At 39.6% G+C, this 21,938-nt stretch overlaps 1 protein-coding gene across 4 annotated transcripts in view; it reads right to left on the bottom strand.

Moving 5' to 3' along the window:
- CNOT10 (CCR4-NOT transcription complex subunit 10) overlaps positions 1 to 21,938 on the bottom strand; it is a 56,120-nt gene that overhangs the window by 24,508 nt on the left and 9,674 nt on the right. For all 4 annotated transcript variants that reach the window (XM_024565779.3, XM_045199818.2, XM_045199817.3 and 1 more), the window contains 8 exons: positions 20,540 to 20,701; positions 16,538 to 16,688; positions 13,900 to 14,042; positions 10,687 to 10,773; positions 10,049 to 10,132; positions 8,632 to 8,749; positions 3,074 to 3,223; positions 1,452 to 1,654 (listed from right to left, as the gene is read on the bottom strand). In XM_024565779.3, the coding sequence (XP_024421547.2) occupies positions 1,452 to 1,654; positions 3,074 to 3,223; positions 8,632 to 8,749; positions 10,049 to 10,132; positions 10,687 to 10,773; positions 13,900 to 14,042; positions 16,538 to 16,688; positions 20,540 to 20,701 (1,098 nt within the window). The remainder of the gene's footprint in view (positions 1 to 1,451; positions 1,655 to 3,073; positions 3,224 to 8,631; positions 8,750 to 10,048; positions 10,133 to 10,686; positions 10,774 to 13,899; positions 14,043 to 16,537; positions 16,689 to 20,539; positions 20,702 to 21,938) is intronic.

The following is a 21,938-nucleotide window of genomic DNA, read 5'->3' as shown; positions in this document are numbered from 1 at the left end:
GTCTTGGGATTTTGCTTTCTGCCTTTGAGAGCGTTTTGGGTTGTTCTTACTATCTTTTAGGTCACTTCAGATAATTTTTAAGAGGAGGAGAAACATACACAAGAACAGATAAATATTTAAGGCACATCTATATTAGGACAGACTATGAGTGTTCTGGTATCCACCAAGTTGTGACAACTAAGGCATCTTTATGACAATTTAAAACTTTTTAGAAGGAAACGGAAGGCGTCATTATCCACAGAACAAAGACAATTCTAAAAAGTACTATTTCTATAAACAAAGTAATTTGAAAAGAAAACATTAAACCTTAATGTACGTCTCTACTCCCAGGAAGATGTAACTCCCTGGTCTCCATTCATTCACTGTACAGTAGAATGGCCTCCAACACTTAAATTCATCAATGGATTAAAGAGAATAGCAATTTTTAGAGAGCCTTTTATTTAAAAAAAAAAGTACAAATTTTGCCTAGAATTGTTTGTCAGTCCATTTAACAACTACCCAGTAAGAAGACTGTCCTGTAGAAGGAGAAGTACAACGGAAGGGATCGCTGAAGCCTCTCGAAGACAACACCCTCCCTGTGCCCCGTGCTGTGCTCAAACTGCCAGGCAAACACACCTCTTGGAACCTTTTAGTTCCTGCAGAGGTTTCTCAGGAAGTGCTGCTTAGCAGGAGGAGAGCCTGAACGTCCTCCATCACCCACGCCAGGCAACACTTCATGCCATACCCCTCCAATCTCCATTGACCCCAAGAGCACAGTAAGGGTAGGAGGGGGATGGTTAGGAAATGGGTGATACAGGCACCTGGCAATTTTGATACAACCTGTCTTCCTCCACCTCCCACTACCACTCCTCACTTGAGATACAAAGGCTTCCACCCATTGCCATTTCGAGATAATCTAAGCATGCACGCCATGTACACTGGCTTATTTCTCATAGCCACTGTGGACAAACACGTAGAGAGAAACAGCCCAGTAATCCATGAGCTCTGAACCACTTACTGAACCAAAAGTAAAGCCCAGGCACTGAAGGAAATGTAGTGCAATGGCGTTCTCTCCACACTCACGAGTTACCACAGTCCTTCTCTTAACCACCAGGTGCACGCACACCATCTCACACCCGCAGATGGCACAGCCCCCGCCCCAGCAGCTACTCCACCTCTGTTCTAACAGGCGTGACCTTCTACTGGCTTCAGCTCTTTCATGGGGCTGCTGATATCAGTTGCCACACTTACCAAGAACAGCATGTTAACGACTGACTTTACGAACCTTTTAGTTCCTGCTGTTGTCCAGCTGTTTAAGAACAGAAGACCATCTTTTCTAAATTCCCTGAGAGTTAAAAAGGGGATGAGGTCTTGTAGGTTCCCAAGTATCTTTTGCTTTCCAGGTAACAGGGGGGAGGGTTGGTGGTCAGGTGGAGGGTATGGATTCAAAAAGATACCCAGGCAGCACTCACCCCCTTATTGGCAGCAATGCAGCATTCAGCCAGCCGAAGCCAGAGGCGGGGATTGGCATGATAAACCTGAACAGCTTCAATCAGGCACTCGAAGGCAGCAAGAGGCCTTCCGATGTGAAGCAGCTGAATCCCACAGTTATAGAGCAACTCATACCTCTTGTTGGTCAGTAGTGTACACATAGGTCTTCCTGAGAACTTTTTGCCTGATAAAAATCAGATGAGAAATCATTAGATTTAAATGTTACGTTGAAAACATCTATTCCACTGAGTACTTAAACACTACTGTGTTTAATACCAATGACCCCAATTTGAAGTTTAATAGCTCTCCCCAGTGATGATCTCCAGCCCTAACTAGCCCCCCTCTAAATATTCTCCAGTCATCTCAGTTGTCTGTCTTGCCAACAAATGAGAAGCTCCTCAGGCAACAATGTTCCCGGAAGGCAAAGAGAAGAGACAGGGCCCACCTGCTACATTTTAAAGTCTATAAGGAGCCCTGGCTGGTGTGGCTCAGTGGACTGAGTGCCAGCCTGTGAACTGAAAGGTCACGGGTTCAATTCCCAGTCAGGGCACATGCCTGGGTTGCAGGCCAGGTCCCCAGTGGGGGGCATGTGAGAGGCAACCACACATTTAATGTTTCTCTCCCTTTCCCTTCCCCTCTGTCTAAAAATAAATAAATAATCTTAAACAAAAATAAAGTAAAAATAATAAAGTCTGTAAGGAGATTCTGCTCTTCGCTTTCAGTTGGTTAATCAATTTACTGTCATGTGCTTTTTATTAACCAGAAGTATCCAGTTAATGTTAGGGTGTTAGAGGATTTTACTATGGAAATAAAAAGTAATGTGCTATACATACAATGACTATTGTTCACTCACTTATTCAAAGTTTCACAATCCATAATAAAATAAGATTACTGGTGATTTTGGATACATTTTTCATCAATTAAATGTTTTACAAAGCTAAATAACTGTTTGATTGTAAGCATTTCAAATCAAGGATCTATATAATATGAATGTTGAAGGAATAAATTTCAGAAATTATTTCAAGTTGCCAAGTGGTGCCATTAGTGAAACCCTGAAAAGAAGTTATGGTAACACTAAGTTTGGCACAGCCAAGAAATCTTAGCAAAATATTGTTTTTAACATTACAATATGAGATTACTCATTTTCAAACCCATGGAAAAGTGAATTTAAATGTCTTTGATAATTACTCCTAACCCCTTGTTATTTATTCAAAGTAGCAATATCTACTAAAAATCCCCAAACTTGTTGGACAGGCTCAGGGTTAACTGTAAATGCACACAGCATGCATTTTGACCAGATGATTGCTCTTTTCTTTTGAAGATTTTATTTATTCATTTCTAGAGAGAGGGGGAGGGAGGGAGAAAGAGGAGGAAAGAAACACTGGTGTATGAGAGAAACATCAATCAGTTACCTCTCGCATGCATCCGCACCTGGCCTGCAAGCCAGGCATGTGCCCTGACTGGGAATCGAACCGGTGACCTTTTGGTTCACAGGCTGGTGCTCAACTCACTGAGCCACACCAGCCAGGCAAGATGCTTGCTCTTTAAAACTACACTTTTCTCCAGCAGTAAAATACAGGCTGTCCCCCCACAAAGGGCATACCTGGATCGGTGCTGCCTGCGCTGAGCTGTGCACAGACATTGTCATTCTCCTGTAGGGCTTTTTTAAAGTAGAAAATCCCCAAATTGTGCTTGCTCATGGCAAAATGGATGCAGCCAAGATTATTCCAGAACATACATCGCAAGCATTCCCCTGCGAAAAACACAAATTCATTTGTCCACAAATTTTACTGTTGATGACTAGCACGTAAGAACGGGGCTTCTGTAACACGATGAACTCTATACGCAATTCAACACAGTCCTACAGAGCAGTTTACACAGCATCTGAAATTTAGAGAACACCTGAAAGTTTTGTAAACTCCCTTTCTTTTTAAAATCTCTTTCATTAAAGGCGATAAGCCAAAGCTGCATAATGATTTGACTAGCCTGTTTAGTTTTTCTCTAATTTTTAATAATTATAGGCAACAGATACAAAAAATACAATCCCCCCAAAATATTTATTAGTAAATTAATATATGTATTACACCCACATAACAAAATACTATGTAGAAACTGGAAAGAATGAAGCAAGTATACGGGGAAATAATTAAAATACATTAAAGGAATACATAAAGCAAGTCCTCGTTTTGCTTGTTAAACTGTAATCACCACTGTTGTTTTGGTTTACACTTTAAATGTCGCCATGGCTGAGCACCTATTTTTTCATGTTAGTTGGCATTTGTATTTCTTGCTCTGAACGCTGCCTCTTCCTGTTTTTGACCCATTTTTTAAATTTGGTTACAGATGTCTTTCTATTGGTTACCTGTTATAGAAACCTTCTGCTGCATCTGTTTCCAATATGTGCCCCACTGCCAGTTTATCATCTGTCTTGTGACTTGGTCCAGTGTATGTGTGTTTATGTTTTTAATCATAAAAAGTTTTATATTTTTATGTGGTCAAATTTAATAATCTTTTCTAACTACTATGGTTCTTGGATTTTGGATAATGTTGAATCAAGGTTCCCCCACCACAAAATTAATATATTCATCCAAGTTTCCTTTTATTGCTTCTATGATTTTGTTTTCACATTGTAATCCTTCGTCTCTCTGGACTTCAGTTTGGTGTAATTAATGGAAGCAATCCAAGCTTTAGTTTCCTTTTTCTAAATGGCTTCCCAAACCTTCTAAACTTATTTACTGACAGCCCACCTTTCCTCAATGATATAAAATGCCTGACTAGATTGACAAAATTAATAATCAGAATATTCAATGCTTAGAACTAAAAACGAAAGGTTGGCTTTTGAAATCGTTTAAAATCAGGGGACTTCTGGTCAAGAAGGCAGCATAGACAGACATGCCTTGCCTCCTCCCACAACCACATCAAAATCACAACTAAAATACAGAACCATCCCTCAGAACTGTCAGAAGTCACGCTGAATGGAAGTCTGACAACTACAGAATTAAAGAAACCACATGCATGCCGACTGGTAGGAGGAGCACAGATGCAGAACAGGCTGGTCCCTCACCCACGTGGGATGGATTAAAATTAGGGAAGGAGTCCAGACCCACAGCAGGCCCCCCATTCCCAGGGTTCCAGTGTCAGGAAGGTAAGTCCTCACAATTTCTAGCAGCAAAAACCAGTGGGGGTTGAGTCAGTAAAAGAAAATGCTGGAGTTCCAAGCAGTTCCTCGTAAAGAACCCACACACAGACCCACCTACTGAGACTCCCTCCCTCTGAGCTCCAGCACAGGGGTAGCAGCTTGAAAGACACCAATGGCATACAGGGAGGAATTGAAGTGGCTGACATCAAGGCAAGCAGAGGCCATTGTCCCTTTTCTGAACGCTTCCCACACAGAGCCAGCAAGCTGGTGCCATATCTGAGACTCCATCAACCTGGCTAAAACTGTTTGCCCTGCCCTAGAGATCCCCTGAGACACTGCCCTACCTAACTTACCGGCCCACCCATGCTGCTTTTCCATATGAATGGCTGGTCTTAGCCTATGTTTCATAACTTCCTAAATCCTCTCAAACAAGCCACAGCCAGCCTCAGTGAGCCCCAGGCCCAGCACTAGCAGCAGCCAGCCTAGATTCACAGTTTGGCTTCACCTGGGAATCTCCAAGCCAAGCACAAGTAGCAGCCATCTCAGATTGCTTTATAGCTCAGGCAGGATAGTCCCTGGCAAAACACAGGTAGGGGCTGACCTTGGCCTGCACCATCTGGGAAACCCCAGGGCCAGCACACCCAGTGGGCAGTTAGAGACCACGTCAGAACACCACCACCCTGCCCCTGCACAGCTGACTGTCCACAGAAGGCAGAGGGTGGTGGTCAGTGGTCACAGCCAGTCCTTGCAGCTGACTGGCCTGAGAAAATCCCTCCCAAGGACCAGACAACAGCAACAAAGGCTCAACTACAAGAGCAAGGTGTACTCAGCCCACAAGAAGAGTACACCTCGAGTACCCAGCTTGGGTGATAAGGGTGTCTGTGCCACTGGACCTTACAGGACACGTACTACATTAGGCCACACTACCAAGACAAGGAGTCAAAGCAGCTCTACCTAATCCATAGAAACAAACACAGGGAGGCTGCCAAAATGAGGAGACAAAGAAACACGGCCCAAATGAAAGAACAGATCAAAACTCCAGAAAAAGAGCTAAACGAAATGGAGATAAGCAAGCTATCAGATGCACAGGTCAAAACACTAGTTATAAGTACGTTCAAAGAACCTGGTGAGGACCTCAACAGAATAAAAAAGATCCAGTTAGAAACAAACAATACACTAATTGAAATAAATAACAATTTACAGGTAAACAATAGTAAAGCAGATGAAGCCAAGAATCAATTCCATGATTTAGAACACAAGGAAACAAAAAACAACCAATCAGAGCAAGAAGAAAAAAAGAATCCCCTCAAATGAGGGTAGTATAAGCAGCCTCTGGGATAACTTCAAGTGATCCAACATTTGCATCATTGAGGTGCCAGAGGGAGAAAAGAGCAAGAAATTGGAAATCTATTTAAAAGAATAATAAAAAACTTCCCTAATTTGGTGAAGGAAATAGACATCCAAGTCCAGGAAACACAGAGAGTCCCACACAAGGCAGATGCAAAGAGGCCCACTCCAAGACACATCATAATTAAAATGCCGAAGGTTAAAGATAAAGAGAGACTCTTAAAAGCAGCAAAAAAAAAAGAATTACCTATAGGGAAGTACCCATAAGACTGTCAGCTAACTTCTCAAAAGAAACTTTGCAGGCTAGAGGGGATTGGCAAGAAATATTCAAAGTCATGAAAAGCAGGGACCTACAGCCAAGATTGCTCTACTCAGTAAAGGTATCATTTAGAATCAAAGGGCAGATAAAGAGCTTCCCAGAAGGAAAAAAAACAAAAACAGAAACAAAAACTAAGGGAGTGCATCATCACCAAACCATTATTATATGTAATGTTAAAAGGACTTATTTAAGAAAAAGAAGATCAGAACTATGAACTATAAAATGGCAATAAATACGTATCTATCAACAATCTAAAAATTGTTGACACTAAATTTGAAACGAAAAATCAAACTAAGCAAACAAGAAGAACAGAGACAGGATCATGGATATGGAGAGCATTTTGATGGTTGCCAGACTGGGGGGGATGGGGAGGGTTAGGGAGAATGGGTGAAGAATTGAGGGGATTAGGAAGTACAAATAGGTAGTTACAGAATAGCCATGAGGATGTAAAGGACAGTACAGGAAATGGAGTAACCAAAGAACTTATACACATGACCCATTGACATGAACAATGGTGGGGGATTGCCTGAGGGGTGGGGGGCTGCTGGGTGGAAGGGGAAAAAGGGGGAGAAAATCAGGACAACTCTAATAGTATAATCAATAAAATATACAATAAATAGAAATAAAAATAAATATAATTAAGCAATGATTTTATTTAAAAAAGAGGAAAACTGTTTAGGAAAAAAGGACACACACTAAAATGTTTAAAGGAGACTGCTTCTGGGTAGTGGTATTGTCAACGTTTTTAAAAAATTTCTATTCTCAAATCTTCTCTAATAAGCATATTTTATCAGCAACAGAAACTAAGGTTTATATATGGGAAGTAAATTTAAAAATTTCAAATTAATAATTATGAAAAAACAAATATATAAAACATACAACTATTATATAAAAATCTTTCCATTAAATTATGGTAACTGTTTCCCTGGCCGGTGTGGCTCAGTGGGTTGAGCATTGTCCTGTGAACTGAAGGGTCGCCAGTTCAATTCCTGGTCAGGGCGCACGCCTGGGTTGCAGGCCAGGCTCCAGGCTGGAGGCGTGCAGGAGACAACCAATTGATGACATCAACGTTTCTCCCCCTCTCTTTCTCCCTCCCTTCCCAACTCCCTAAAAATAAATAAGTAAAATTAAAAAAAAATTATGGTAAATGTTGACTAGTCCGTCAACAGCATGCCCTGCTCCCGACCCCCCTTCAGAGACTTCCGATACCTATTCTGAATTCTGTGTCAACACAATCCTAAGCAAAGTTTTCCCAAAGCATATTACCTGGTTTGTCTGAGAGATCATTTCATTAATTGAGTGTTAATGGGTCCCGGGGGGAAGCCATGACAATAAAAACATCAAAAATTAAGATTTAACAGACTTAGGTACTCAGGACAAATGAATTTCCAAGAGAATTACAATGGGAGTGACTGCCTTTCTCCATCCTCTATGACTCCACTGAACTGAAGGAGGAAATGGGAGAAGGTTTAAGTGTTCAGTTTGCATGTATGTTCTGTGCATACATATACCATAGAATTGAACCAAAAAATGTATTCATCCTTTGTATTTTATTTTTTTTTAATATTTTTTTAAATTTATTTTCAGAGAGAGGAAGGGGAGGGAGACAGAGAGGGAGAGAAACATCAATGTGTGAGAGAGAAATAGTTGGCTGCCTCTCGCACGCCCCAAACCGGGGACCTGGCCCACAACCCAGGCATGCGCCCTGATCAGAAATTGAACTGGTGACCTTTTGCTTTGTGGATGGTGCCAGGCCAACAGAGCCACACTGGTCAGGGCTAACCTCATTCTTGAATAAACAGATTTCCCTCCTTCCTCCTCATAAAACAGGAACGATATGAAATTGACAGCAACAAACTTTACCATTAATATCAAGCAATCTGTTAAAACTTTCTAAGTAGAGGCAAGAATAGATAACAGTAATTATCTTCTTAACTTTATAGAAATATTTTTGTTCAGTTAATTGCTTAAAGAAATCACATTTTTCACTGCTTTTATGGGAGAAAAGTAAAAAGTAAAAACACTATAATCCCATTTCCTTAAAAGGTCTTGCTTCTCAAAACAACAGACCAAGGATCTTATTCCCTGGACATAATTTCTAAGCTGGTATTAAGAAACAAATGAAAAAAAGAACAAGTAGGATAAAAGAAAAATAGAAGTGAAAGCAGTGAGGTGTCTTTTAAAATGGAAATCAGTAGTAAATTTCCAAGAATTTTCTGCAGCAGAGATAATAAAACATGTTCATTTAAAAGATTAGCAAAACTCATTCTGAAGAGCAGTCCGGCAGGGGGTGGGAGGCAGCAACAAAGTGTAGAAAAGCCAGGAAAAAAATACAAAAACTTCAGTTTTGTTTTACCTGTTTTCATGAATCCTGGGTGCTCAGCAATGTTTGAACTATTTAATAGCTTCACAGCTTTCCGGTAATTGCCTCTTAGGTACTCAAAATTGCTTTTAAGAAACAGAGAAGGTGCAGACTGCAAAGAAAATATAAGTTACAATTTGTTTTTAGAGCTAGTGAGATCCCAATCACACTGCTGTGCCCACTTGTGTGCAAGGGCACAAAGGAAGCGGTTAAGTCACGGCCACAGAAACCAGTCTTCCTCCCGAAGTGCTCCCTCCTCAGGTGTAACTTACTCTGCATTGCAGTGATTTACTTTTGTTTCTTCCCTATGGCTATGGCAACCTTTAAGGCAGGGGTCATGGGTTTGTTTTTTTTAATCTCAAAAAAGTTTTTGTAATGACTGGCTCGCTGCTTAGGCTCTAATCCCCCTCTTGGGTCTAGGCTACAATTGTTCTCAAAAATCACTCGGGTACTGACCCAGTGGCTAATCTGTATCCTGCTTGAGATTTTTCTGAATCTCAATTTTCCTGAATCTCAATTTTCCTGAACTGTTCCTACTACAAACCACATCTCCTCATGGTTTCATACTGTTTTTTTTAAATCCTCACCTGAGGATACGTTTTATTGATTATAGAGAGGAAGAGAGAAAGAGAGGGAAAAACATAGACGTGAGACACAAACACAGGTTGGTAGTCTCCCATATGCACCCTGACCAGGCATTGAACCACAACCTACGTATGTGCCTGGACTGGGAACCGAACCCACGACATTTTGGTGTACAGGACAATGCTCCAACCAGTCGAGACTCCTGGCCAGGGCATGATTTCATACTTTTCATTAACAGTTATCCTAAAAGCATCAAGATTGTTTTCAATTCTGTTCCTTTTCACCACTGTCTTAAAAATTATTTTTCAGTGGGAGTTTGTGGTGAAGCAGGTAGAAGGAAGGAGTAATTATTATATCTGAAATACTCCAGCGCTGGTCAAATTGAAGGCACTGTCAAGCCAAAGATCATTTGGAAGGGGCAGGTGTGGGCTACCAGGTTTGGGCAGCCCAAACTTGACTGTTAATCTTTCATAAATGTTTTCAATATAACCTAAAAAAAATCCTAGTGTCTAATAAAAATGTGTGTAAGTGAATCGTGATAAACCACTCATAGAATACCGGGTAGTTATTTAAAATGATGTGGAAGGCTTTATGCGGAGGGGAAATGCTTGTTGTAATTTGAACTGAGAAACATATTACATGAAATGGTAGCAGACACAATATGATCACCACTTCACAATCTCTACCAAGGCTTGTACATGGCAGTGTAATCTACTATAACAGTGTAAGATAAATGATTTAAACTGACAAACACAAACTGTCTGAATAAAAAAACTTTAGAACACGAAGGCCGACAACCCAAATAAAAAGTCAAGAAGAAACTTACATTTCCAGCCGTGTTCATGACGGACTTGATCTCCCTTTTGCACGCTTTCAGGGACTTCATTTGAATGTAAGCTCTTACTTTGTACTGCCAGGGGGAAAATGCTCACATGTGAGAACTGCGGGGGACTTACGCCTTCTCAAGCAGTTCTCCTTTCTCATTAAGGAAATTAAACCCAATTTGTTTACAACACAGTTATACCAGTCACTTGCAAAAGCAAGTTTAAATTTATCTTAAATCTATTTTTACTGTACTCTTGGAATATACTCTAAAAAACTGAAAACATGATAGAATAAAATTTATACAGAAGTTCCAAGCAAAAATCCTATCAATTCTTATCTATACATGGCTAATGAACAGTGAATTTCAAAATTCTACTAACTGATTATTACCTAATACATTCCCAAACCATTTTTCTCAATCTTCTATAGAGTAAATAAAAGAAATGATACTGCACTATCCATCTTAAACAAAGTGTATTTAGAAGGATTAAATGTGCTTCTAAACTCTAGTACTTCAAAGCCAAATAAATATACATGCCTTAAATGACATATGGCCTTCAATGGTCTACAGCATTCTTCATCATTCGTAAGTACGAGTAAATACACGTGATATATAACCTCTCTTAAAACTTATGTTACCTGGTGTATCTTTGATTTTGCAGCTTCTATTAGAGCTCCACTCTCGGCTTTATGATTAGATCCGTCTTTGCTGGTGTTATTACCCGTCTGCAGGGCGGTGAAACAAAGTTAACCAAAATTAAATATATTTTGACCTTAAATCAAATCACTGATTTCCAAGTGAGCTAATTGGAATCACCTAGAGAGCATTTTCTTTTTCTTTTTTTTTTTAATATAAGAGAAAATTAGAACTACATTTTATTTTTCTAATTTATTTGTAATTTTTTAGTTTTTTGTATTGTATTTTTTCCCCCATTACTCTTCAGTCTCCTTACACTCTCCACCCTCCTGCCCCCGGCAATCCACCACACTGTTATCCAGGTCCAGGAGTCATTTTTCCTTTTTGCTAAATCCCTCCGCCCCCTCCCTGCCCCACCCCACCCTGCCCCACCTTTAGCTGTCATCCTGCTCTCTATCCGTGAGTCTGTGTCTATTTGGCTTGTTAGTTCAGGTCATTCATTAGACTACACATATAAGTGAAATCACATGTAGAGAGCATTTTCAAAATTGAGAATGCCAGGTCCCAGGCCCAGAGATTCAGGTTTAATAATGTGGAGTGGGTGTCAGGAAACTACCTATAGAAGCTCACTGTTGAGCGCCATCATAGACTAGGTCTAAAACTCATGGATATTACTCGGGAAGAACTCAGACCACCTTTCTAAAACCCAGAAGTGATCATATCATCCCTCTCTTAAAAACTTTCTCTGGCAATAACACTGCCAACATCACACTCTGAATTCTGAGTAAAATATTCAAAACCGTTCACAGCACAACCCCTATTCGAGCTGCAATGCCACCTCCTGCTGACCTCCGTCACATCTCTCAGGCACTGCTACCCATTTCGGATCGCCGGAGTTCCTCCCACCCACCCCTGCCACCCCTTTCGTGCTGTTTTCTCTGCCAGGATGGCTCTCCTACCCCATCCTTCCTTTTCTGATTTGTCACACTATCACATCTGTAAAGAGGACCCAATCAAACATCCAGGTTTCTCTGCACTGTTCCCTAACCTCCTTCCTCCCACCCAGTCCCTGAATAGATTTCCTCAGCGTTTTGCGTTCCTCGAACAGTAAGAACTGCAAGGTTTTCATTGTTGTCACTTTAACAAACATCTGTTGAACAGAATTATACTTCACCAGCTACTACAAATACTAAGTATGAAAATGAAATACTTTACTATTGTTTATGAATAATGCTAAGATCATTTAACTGAACTCTTATACATACACATTTGTTAAACTGAAAAAAAATGCTCTGGCTGGTGTGGCTCAGGGGATTGCGTGCCAGCCAGCGGACCAAAACGTTGCGGGTTTGATTCCTAGTCAGGGCACATGTCTGGGTTGCAGGCCAGGCCCCCAGTCAGGGACTTGCAGGAGCCAACCTGATTGATGTTTCTTCAAATCACATTGATGTTTCTCTCCCTACCTTCCCCCCTCTCTGAAAAAATAAAATCTTTAAAAAACAAAAAGCAATCCTAAATGTTTATTCTTAAACTTTAAGAATGTACACAGATAGAAAGGCACGGACAATCTATTTTCCGCAAATACTCCTTGTTTTACAAAAGGGCAGGTACGGGAAGAAAGGAGGACATCCCTTAAGGACTAGAAGCACAAGTAAACTGAAAAACACAGAACTGAAATGCCTCCCAACGTGCACCAAGTCTCTCACCAGAACGCGATGAAGCTGGACCATCATAAACACGCGACCTTTCTGGAGAACTTTAATGATGACATTTTCTGTAGGGAAAGCTACCTGTCCATCCAGATCACGAAATTTCATTGTCTTAATTCTAATCTTTACATTCTGTAAAACTAATGCCCACATAGGAAAAGGTGCTAACATAAATCTTTAGGCATTAGTGATATCAAAACTATTGTGAGATCCCACTTCATACCCATTGGGATGTCACACATTTTTTTTAAGAGATGGCAACAAGGGTTGGCAAGAATGTGGAGCAACTGGAACCCTCATTAAGCTGTTGGCAGGAATGTAAGCTAGTGCAGCTATTTTTAAAAAGTCGGGCAGTTCCTCCTAAAATTGGACATTTAAGAGTTACCACTTGATGGAAGGAGATTTGACTTTGGGGGGTGAACACAATGCAATATATGGATGATATATTATAGAATTGTACATTTCAAACCTGTAATATATAATTTTATTTACCAACGTCACCCCAATACATTTAATAAAGTTTAAAAAATAAAGCAAAAAAGTTATGATTGAGCAATTCCATTCTTAATTATATATCTAAAAGAATTTAAAATATACGCCCCCACAAAAAATTGTGTATAAATGTTCATAGCAGCAGTATTTACAAATAACCCAAAATGCAAAACAACTCAAATGCCCATAATCCACTGATGAATGAATTAAAAAAGTGGCATATCCAAATAATGGAATGTTATTTAGCCATAAAAAGGAATGAAATACATGGAAAAGGAAAAAAGTACATGCTATAACATGTAAAGTTTGAAGATATTATAAGTGAAAGAGGCTAACCACAAAAGGCCACATATTGTACAATTCCATTTACATGAAACGTCCACAACAGGCAAATCCACAGAGGCGGAAAGTAGGGTAGTGGTTGCCTGGGGCTGAAGAAGGGGCAGAATGAATGACCGCTAACAAATACAAGGTTTACTTCCAGGGTATGAAAATGTTCTGGAACATGGATCGTGGTGATGGCTGTACCACTCAGCGAGTACACTAAAAACCACTGAACTGTACGCTATACAATGGTAAATTTTGTGTACGTGAATTATATTTCCTCCCTCCCTTTCTTGACATGAATCAAACCTTTATTCCTACCTAGTTTGTGAGTCTCCTCAGGATAAGAATAATTCTTTGGATTTTTATTAAAAATATTTTTAATTGAGGTACAATTGATATACAACATTGTACTAGTTTCAGGTATACAACATAATAATTTGATATCTGTGTATATTGCAAAATGAATAAATTTAGTTAACATCCATCACCACACAACACAAAGTTACAAAAATTTTTTTTTCTTGTGATAAGGACTTTTAAAATCTACTCTCTAAGCAACTTTCAAATATTCAATACAGTACTATTAACTATAGTCACCAACTGTACAGTGAGTTATATTTTAATAAATGCAATTAAAATGATATTTAATAACTACAAATGTTATTATTCACATTTTAGTCTACTCACCTCATTCTTTCCATTTTTGTTATTGTTACCCTGTGAAATCATTTTTTCTAGGACAGCAAGAAGATGCAAAGCCTTCTCAGCTTGGTAAGTTAATATATACAGGTCTACAAGTAAAAAACACACCGCTTGAGCAAATTTTTCCTCTGGTGGGGGAAATAAAACAGGAAAAGAAAAGTTACAATCCAAAGGGAAGCAAACATCTTGGAGCAGTCCTCCCTCCCGCTCCCCCCCACACAAAGAAGCTCTGGAGACCAAAGCCTAAGTCTTTACTTAAATGAGTGTTTATCACCTGGAGGCAAGAACGGAAACAAGGAGCAAGGCCAGCAGCCATTCTGTTAGGCATCTCAAGGCCTCTCATTTCAGGGATTCTAGTGACTGAACTTCCTTTCGCAAAATATCTACCAAACACCAGCACATGAGATGAGGAGTATTGTTGATACTTTATGTGGAAGGATATCTTAATTCCAGTACCTGCCTGGCTACTTAGTAGCTGTGTGGCTTTTACACTGACACTGAACTAATTCTGAGACCTCAGCTGGCTGACCTGTAAAATGGGGGGGACACTTAATCTGCCTGAAGGCAGGGGGTTGGACCATGTGCTTTCTTGAGGTTCCTTCTGACTCCAAAAAGGTCTATGACTCGAGGAAATACATTTTCTTTCAACGTACAGAGAGGGGAAAAAGAAATAACTTGGTTGCAGACACAAAAGAAGCAAGGTGAGGATTGGGGGACATCAGAAAGTCACAACAGCCAGAGTAAACTATAAAGACAAGGACATCAAAGGAAGAAGAGCCCAAGGAAGAAAGGAAGGGGTGACCTGGTATGACACGACACCATTTCCTTTCCTTTCAAGAAGACAGAAGGAAAAATAAGGAAGAACAGAAGGCTGCTATACTCAAAATTTCAAAAGCCCTTAGGAGCCTCCTTACAAGTCTTCCTGATTCCATTCTTGTTCTTACACACTAGCCAGAGTGGAATCCATTTAAAACTGAAATCAATGCAGCTGATATGCAAAGGTCTCACCTCCTGCCTCTGGCTGCTTCGGAGTTACTTTCCTACCATCTCCCCACCTAGCCCCAGTCACAATGGCGTTCCTGCGGTTCCTCTCACTCACCAGCCTCAAGGTCACCTCTGCAGACACTATTACCTCTGCTGGAGTGCTTTTCCTCTAAAGAGTGGTATGGCTCACCTCATCTCTTCCTTCAGGTCTCTTTTCAAATACTGTCTTATCTCAGGTCTTCCTTGATTACCTTATCTAAAAATAATATCCCCAGTCAATTTCTATCCTGTTACCCAATGTTTAGCTTTTCTTCACAGCACTCAGCCACCTCACAATGTATTTCTTGTGTTGCGGGCCCTCTCCCATTAGAATGTAAGCTTAATAAGGGTAAAGACCTTTTCTGTGCCATTCACTCACTGCACTGTCTTCGGGTCCCAGAACAGTGTCTGGCTCACAGCCTATGCTCAATAAATACGTTAATTGAGGAATCCAAGTCATAAAGTTTAAAAAATAACAATAATAATTTGCAAAGAAAGAAAAATCCATTTGGATACTAATTGGTTGCTAGATTCCACTCAACCATCGCAGATGAAGAGGATTTCATGAACTGTTCTGGAAATTCTGAAAACCAGCTTTATGGAAACACTCTTGTGCCATCCTAGAAGTGTAATTCTGACTTCTGCTTTTCAGAAAAGAACTGGTGGCGCATTACACAAGGCTTCTCCTCTGCCGCCTCTCCTGGGCAGTCTGTCCAGCCACCACACCCTCAGGACGGGGGCAAGGAAGAGCAGCGCCTTGAAAATGCTTCCCTGGAGCCACAGCAAGCAGCTGCTCAACCAGCTGTCAGCACGAGGGGGCTGTAACTCGCCCCCAAGCATCATAGAGTAGACGTCACACTCCACCACATTTCCTGTGCTGATCACATCAGCAGTCAGGTGTTTATAAATCACGAATTTGTACTCGTGTTTTGAATTTAAAAGAAAGTAACCATAGAGAAAATTTAAAAGTAACCATGGAGAAAAAGACAAAAATGTGAATCACAGTTGAAATCTGACTGCTTGTGGGTAGAAACCAATAGCCCTCTCTAACAACCATTTCCTGGGTCCAGCTTTGCTGCTTTATTCGCTTCCTCTTTTTTCCTTTGCCCTTCCTTTTGTTCCTCCTCTTCAGGACAGCAATTGTAAACTAGTTAAGATAACGAGAAACCTAACACAGTTCTGCACTATCTACTCTACTTCAGTTAGGCAATAGACAAAATAAATTACTGTGCTGTCCCCTGACATTCCAAAACCACCTTCCTTGCTCTGGCTAGTGTAGCTCAGTGGACTGAGTACTGACCTGTGAACCAAAGGGTCGCCGGTTCAATTCCCAGTCAGGGCACATACCTGGGTTGCCGGCCAGGTCCCCGGTAGGGTAAGCAAGAGGCACCCACACACTGATGTTTCTCTCCCTCTCTTTCTCCCTCCCTTCCCCTTTCTAAAAACAAATAAAATCTTAAAAAAAAAGGAAAACCTGACACAGCTCTTTTTCTTTCTTACTGACATATAATAATCTGATGTAGGTTATCTAGGTACAAACACCAGAAACCTTTGTGAGTATGGGAAGCTAGGGAAATTATTGACTTGAAAGATAACATACCAAAAGGTTCTATAAACTGATAAAGTTTTTCACCAACTGATATGGCTTCTGTATACTGCCGCAAATGATAAAGAATGACTGCTTGATTGTAATACAACATGCTGTTTTCAACATCATCTAATCCATCCATTTCTTCAACAGCTGAGTGGACCTATAAAACAATCAACAGGGATTATGCTCTAACAACAGTAAGAAAATAAAGAGCATAAATGAAAGAAATCTATATGAATAGACAGGAACACAGGCCAACATTTCTTACTGAGTTTTTCCATATTTTCAACAGGACCTCTAGATTTTAATTACTCTCACGCACTGAAAATTATTTTACTCATAATTAAATTCTGTTTAGTAAAATACTTTGATGGCACTTTTTTAAGTACCTAGCACAAGGCAAGGTGATTCTCTTCCTGTGAAGATGCCTTCAGTGACGAACTGCCAGCACGGATCCTGAGACGGATTCCCACTTGGGAGACTCATGAGCTGCAAGGGGCTCCGTGGGGAGTGGGCACGACTCACAATGGCCTTTCTTGTGAGAATGTTACATAGGATGCACATGTGAGCTTGATTCCGTTTTGTAAAAACTAAATTAACATTTAAACACGACAAATAATAGCTAACCACCTAACTACGTGCCAGGCCTGCTACGTCAACCTTCTTACAGAGAAGCCCTCATTTGACCCTCGCCGTGCCGCAAGAACACAGACAACAGCACCATTTCTGTGTTATAAATAAGGAAACCAGCACAAAAAGCTAAGTATCTTACCCAAGGCCATATGGCTAGGAAGTACATTTTCTGATTTTCCTATTATGTTCAGGTTTTGCTCCCTTAATAAAAATGATTTTCTTGAAGTAATGAACAAAATAACACTTTGTCACACACGCAGGCTTTTAAATGGCTTTACTAGAAAACCCTAACATCAACATCTGATACCAAAAGAAAAAAAATCACAACACTTTGCATTTTAAAGCTAGACTATCTGTATACCCTCTTCTGTAAGGGGCGGCAATAGGCTTTTAAATTTAATCAAATTTCACAACTATTCCGTAATTCTATGTAACGCGTGAAACTGGAATTCTACCTAAATTAAAACTAATCTTTCTTTGTCATTATGAAGATTGCAATATACTACTGAGCAACATTAAGGAATTACTTCTAAGACTGATATTTCCCTAAATTAAGCAGAACTTGCATATTCATGGACTTAACCTTGGTTTGGCTAATGGCAACGACCCGGAAGGGTTCTGACACATATGCATTTGTAATCAGACGTAGGCAGACTCCAGCCACCCACGTGGAGAGCTCCACTGTGGGCTTCGCAGGCTAACCATCGGTTCTAGCTGACCAACAGCACATGCATTTCCATGGGTTTGGAGCTCTTTATAATCTTCACTTATCAAGCCATTATTTACAAGTGACTAAAAATAGTCTCTTCAAATAGAGAAAACTCAATTTCCAAAGAAAGACACTCCTTGGTAGCTACGTAGTGGGGAGAGGGAGAGAGCTAAAGAAGGGTTTCTTACCAGTCAGAAAGAGGTGTTTTGGGTAAATTAAGGAGTTTTCGATTCAGCAATGGCTGAATTTACAACTTGAATAACTTTGCCACATTTTCTGAGTCACCGAAAAAGTCCAGTAATTACCTCAGCCAAGACAAAAACTACTCATTAAAAGAGATTAAAATGCTAATGAGGGTGGAACAGGTTGAGAAGGTGTGTCCCTATGCCCTGGACATGCGGCTCCGCACAGAAGAATGATTGAGAGAAAGCCAGGAGACACAGCACTATCACTTATGGAAACCCAGGGGTGCTGGGAGGCGCCAGAGGGGCCACTAAACCAACCTTATTAGGAAAAAGGCAGGTGAAGCATTTCAAAAAGCAGTTTTCTTAGCTTGAGTTCGCCGGAGCCTCTTATTCTAAAAAAGGTTTTTAAGGGTCAATTTGTGCTCAAAGACAAAATAAACGTTTCCTGGAAGAATCTGTCTATGGGGTCATCATCGGTCACGTGTACCAGATATCAACAAAAATCATTTTTCCTTTGATTCTGGAGCTCCAGATAAAGTCAAGGTTAATAATACTAGTGTAATGATAAAATGTGATGACATACGAATTTATAAAGACCGAGGCAGTTATAAGAACAGATTCAAGAGTCAGAAGGTCTACATGAACATGAACTAAGAAGGGGGTACTAGTGGTAGCAGGGGGGATTTGGAGGGGAGGGGAATAAAAGGAGAAAATTGGACAACTATAGTAGCATAATCTATGTAATACATTAAAAAAGAGTCAAAGGTCTGGTTCAAGTCCTACTCTTCCCCTTCCTAGCTATAAATTAAAATTATTAAGATCCCTAAATCCTAGTTTCAAAACTGAGAAAGCAAGTACCTCCCCTCAATAATTGTAAGGATGACATAAGACATAAAAAGCACTTAATATGCAATTTGTAATCAAGTAAGCATTTAATACATGTTGGCTATTCTGTTTTTCACTGAAAATTTTAAAAGGTTGAAAATGACTATTCTTATAAGGAATTATGAGGAGCCTACAGGGGTCACTTATGTTTAACTATATCATATTTTAGGGTGATACTCCACAGAACAGTGGTACCCATGAGCATAGGGAAGGGGCTCAAAAAAGTCTCAAGACCTTCTGCAGCACGAAGCAGGATTTAAAAGTGCAGGCCCTAGAGTCAAACAGGACTGGGTTCATGCAGCTCTTTTTCCTGTTTTAAAGACTTTATTTATTTACTTTTAGACAGAGAAGGAAAGGAGGAAGAAAGAGAAGGAAACAGCAATGTGTGAGAGACATCCACCAGTTGCTTCTTGCGTGCCCCCAACCATGCATCTAGCCCGCAACCCAGGCATGTGCCCTTGACCAGGAATCAAACCGGTGACCCTTCAGCTTGCAGGCTGGCACTCATTCCACTGAGCCACACCAGCCAGGGCTCAGCTCTTACTACTTAAAAGCTTTCTGTCTTTGGACAATTTACACAAGCTATCTGTACCTCAGCTTTCCCATCTGTAGAATGAGAAACACTATGTAAAGTAGCTACTTTAGGGCTCCTGGGAAGAATAAGTGAGAGGTTGTATACAATGTTCCTACCAAGGCCTTGTTACATAGTAAGCTCGGACTGTCTGCTGGCTGATCCTATCATTGGCACGATCATCATCATATTAGCCCTCTTGAATACCAAAGGTCTAACCTTGTGATTTGAGAAATGTTGCTATTATGAAAAGACCAATGAAAAAGGCAAGACCTAAACTACATAGAAATTGGAGTATCTCCTATTTAATCAATTAATCATCTCCTTATCCAAAATGCTAAAACAATTTGACATAATTAATGACCAGATCCTTAAGGACCTAGTTGAAGAACATATATGCATAACCTATAGACACAGACCACAGTGAGGTGATGGCCTGAGGGAAACGGGGTGCTGGGTGCAGACGGGAAAACAGTAAGGGGAAGGTGGGTATCTGTAATAGTGTCAAGAATAAAAATAAAGTTAAAAAAAAAAAGAAAATCAGGGGAAGCATATGGCTTTGCTGATTATTTCCTTGTTAGAACTTGAGTTTCAGTGTTTTCATTAGGGGGGTCTTTTAGTTCTAGGGATTAGTAATCCCTAGAATTTGTTAAGTAAATGCTCAGCAAGTTTAAAAACAACAATAATAATCAGACCCTTACAGTAAAATTGTATCTCAGGAGCTAAGCTTCCTCATAAATTTCTCTCTTTAATTCTCTCTCAAAACTCCAAAGTTCATTCAAATTTGGTATATTAGTCTACTCTGTTCAAGTTAAAAACCAAATAGAAAATAAAATCATGTAACATACCTTTCATTTTCCTGGAATATTAATTTTATGCAAATAAAAGTAATACCAAAGAAGTTTCAGGTATATTAAAAATTGTGCTAGGAATATCAGACAAGAAGTCATATTAATTTTCCTTCACTATTTTTATTTCATAATTTAGAGAGCATAATATTTTTATAGCCAAATTCATTTGGGTATTACCTGATTCTTCAGCTGGTTAAGTGTTTGTCTCAAACTATCTGTGGTTGTTTGGTTACTTTTAAAAAACTCAGCTATTGCTGTATTTAAAATTATTTTATAGTCATCTTTGTTTATATCTTGTAGGCAGGCCAGATGTTGAAGACAGGCATCATAATTTCCGGCCTAAAACAAAAAAGAAAACACACTCACAAAATTACATCATCAGTGCTAAGGCCCATATAATCATTTCAAAATATATTTCACTTATGTCTATTTTAAAACTCTTAAAAAGGACAGAATTCCCCCAAATATACAAATTAAAGTCACTAGATCAGGGGCATCAAGCTCATTTTCACCGGGGGTCACATCAGCCTCGCGGTTGCCTTTAAAGGGCCGAAATAATTTGCGGACTGTGTAAATGTAACTACTCCTTAACTGTTAAGGAGTTGAAATTACATTCGGCCCTTTGAAGGCAACTGTGAGGCTGATGTGGCCCCCGGTGAAAATGAGTTTGACACCCCTGCTCTAGATGAAGCAATACTGATGTCAGTTAAGAAACTGTGATGTCAATCATATTTCAATAAACTAAAAAGAAAGAAAGAAAGAAATTGTGGCTATATATTTCCTAAGAATCAAACTCTAACACTGATACATGTGCACCATAGCTATAAGATACAATTAGCTATGTACAGTTATTATCTGTACAAAGTATAGATATAATAAGATATGTACAGATGTAGATATATGTACAAAATATATGAGATGTACAGATATAATCTATATATAATCTGCAGATACAATCTATACATCTATATCTTATAAGATATGTACATATTTTATAGATAGAAGGCATGTATATATATAACTATACCAACATATGTTATAGTCATATATATACACACACATATATATAAAGTATATATTGATACTATTGCTAGCATGGTATAATATAGCTAAGAAGGGTAATGTGATTACTCTAAACTTTAATTTCCAGTTAATATATTTTGAATACCCAAGTATCTTGTTCTGCTTATATGTATGTAACTTGATAAGTAAGTTTTTTTCATAGCATTTAATGTCACAAAAGTTGATACTTTGACAAACTTTTGGGGTTTCATTTCAAAGCACATTTAAGAAAAAATTTGAAGAGAGTAGTGAAATAAAACGACTGACCCATATACTTACAAATCTAAATATATTTATTATTTTTAAACATTTTATTTATTTACTTTTAGAGAGGGGGAAGGGAGGGAGGGAGAAAGAGAGAAATATCGATATGCAAGAGATACATCGATCAGTTGCCTCTCACACGCCCCCAACTGGGACCCAGCCCACAACCCAGGCATGTGCCCCAACTGGGAATTGAACCTGCGACCTTCTGGTTCGCAGGCCAGCACTCAATCCACCGAGGCACACCAGC

This window comes from Desmodus rotundus, chromosome 8 (genome assembly GCF_022682495.2).
Source record: "Desmodus rotundus isolate HL8 chromosome 8, HLdesRot8A.1, whole genome shotgun sequence".
Taxonomy (NCBI): domain Eukaryota; kingdom Metazoa; phylum Chordata; class Mammalia; order Chiroptera; family Phyllostomidae; genus Desmodus; species Desmodus rotundus.
Note: the sequence above shows the minus strand (reverse complement) of the source record. Positions and strands in the feature narration are given on the sequence as shown.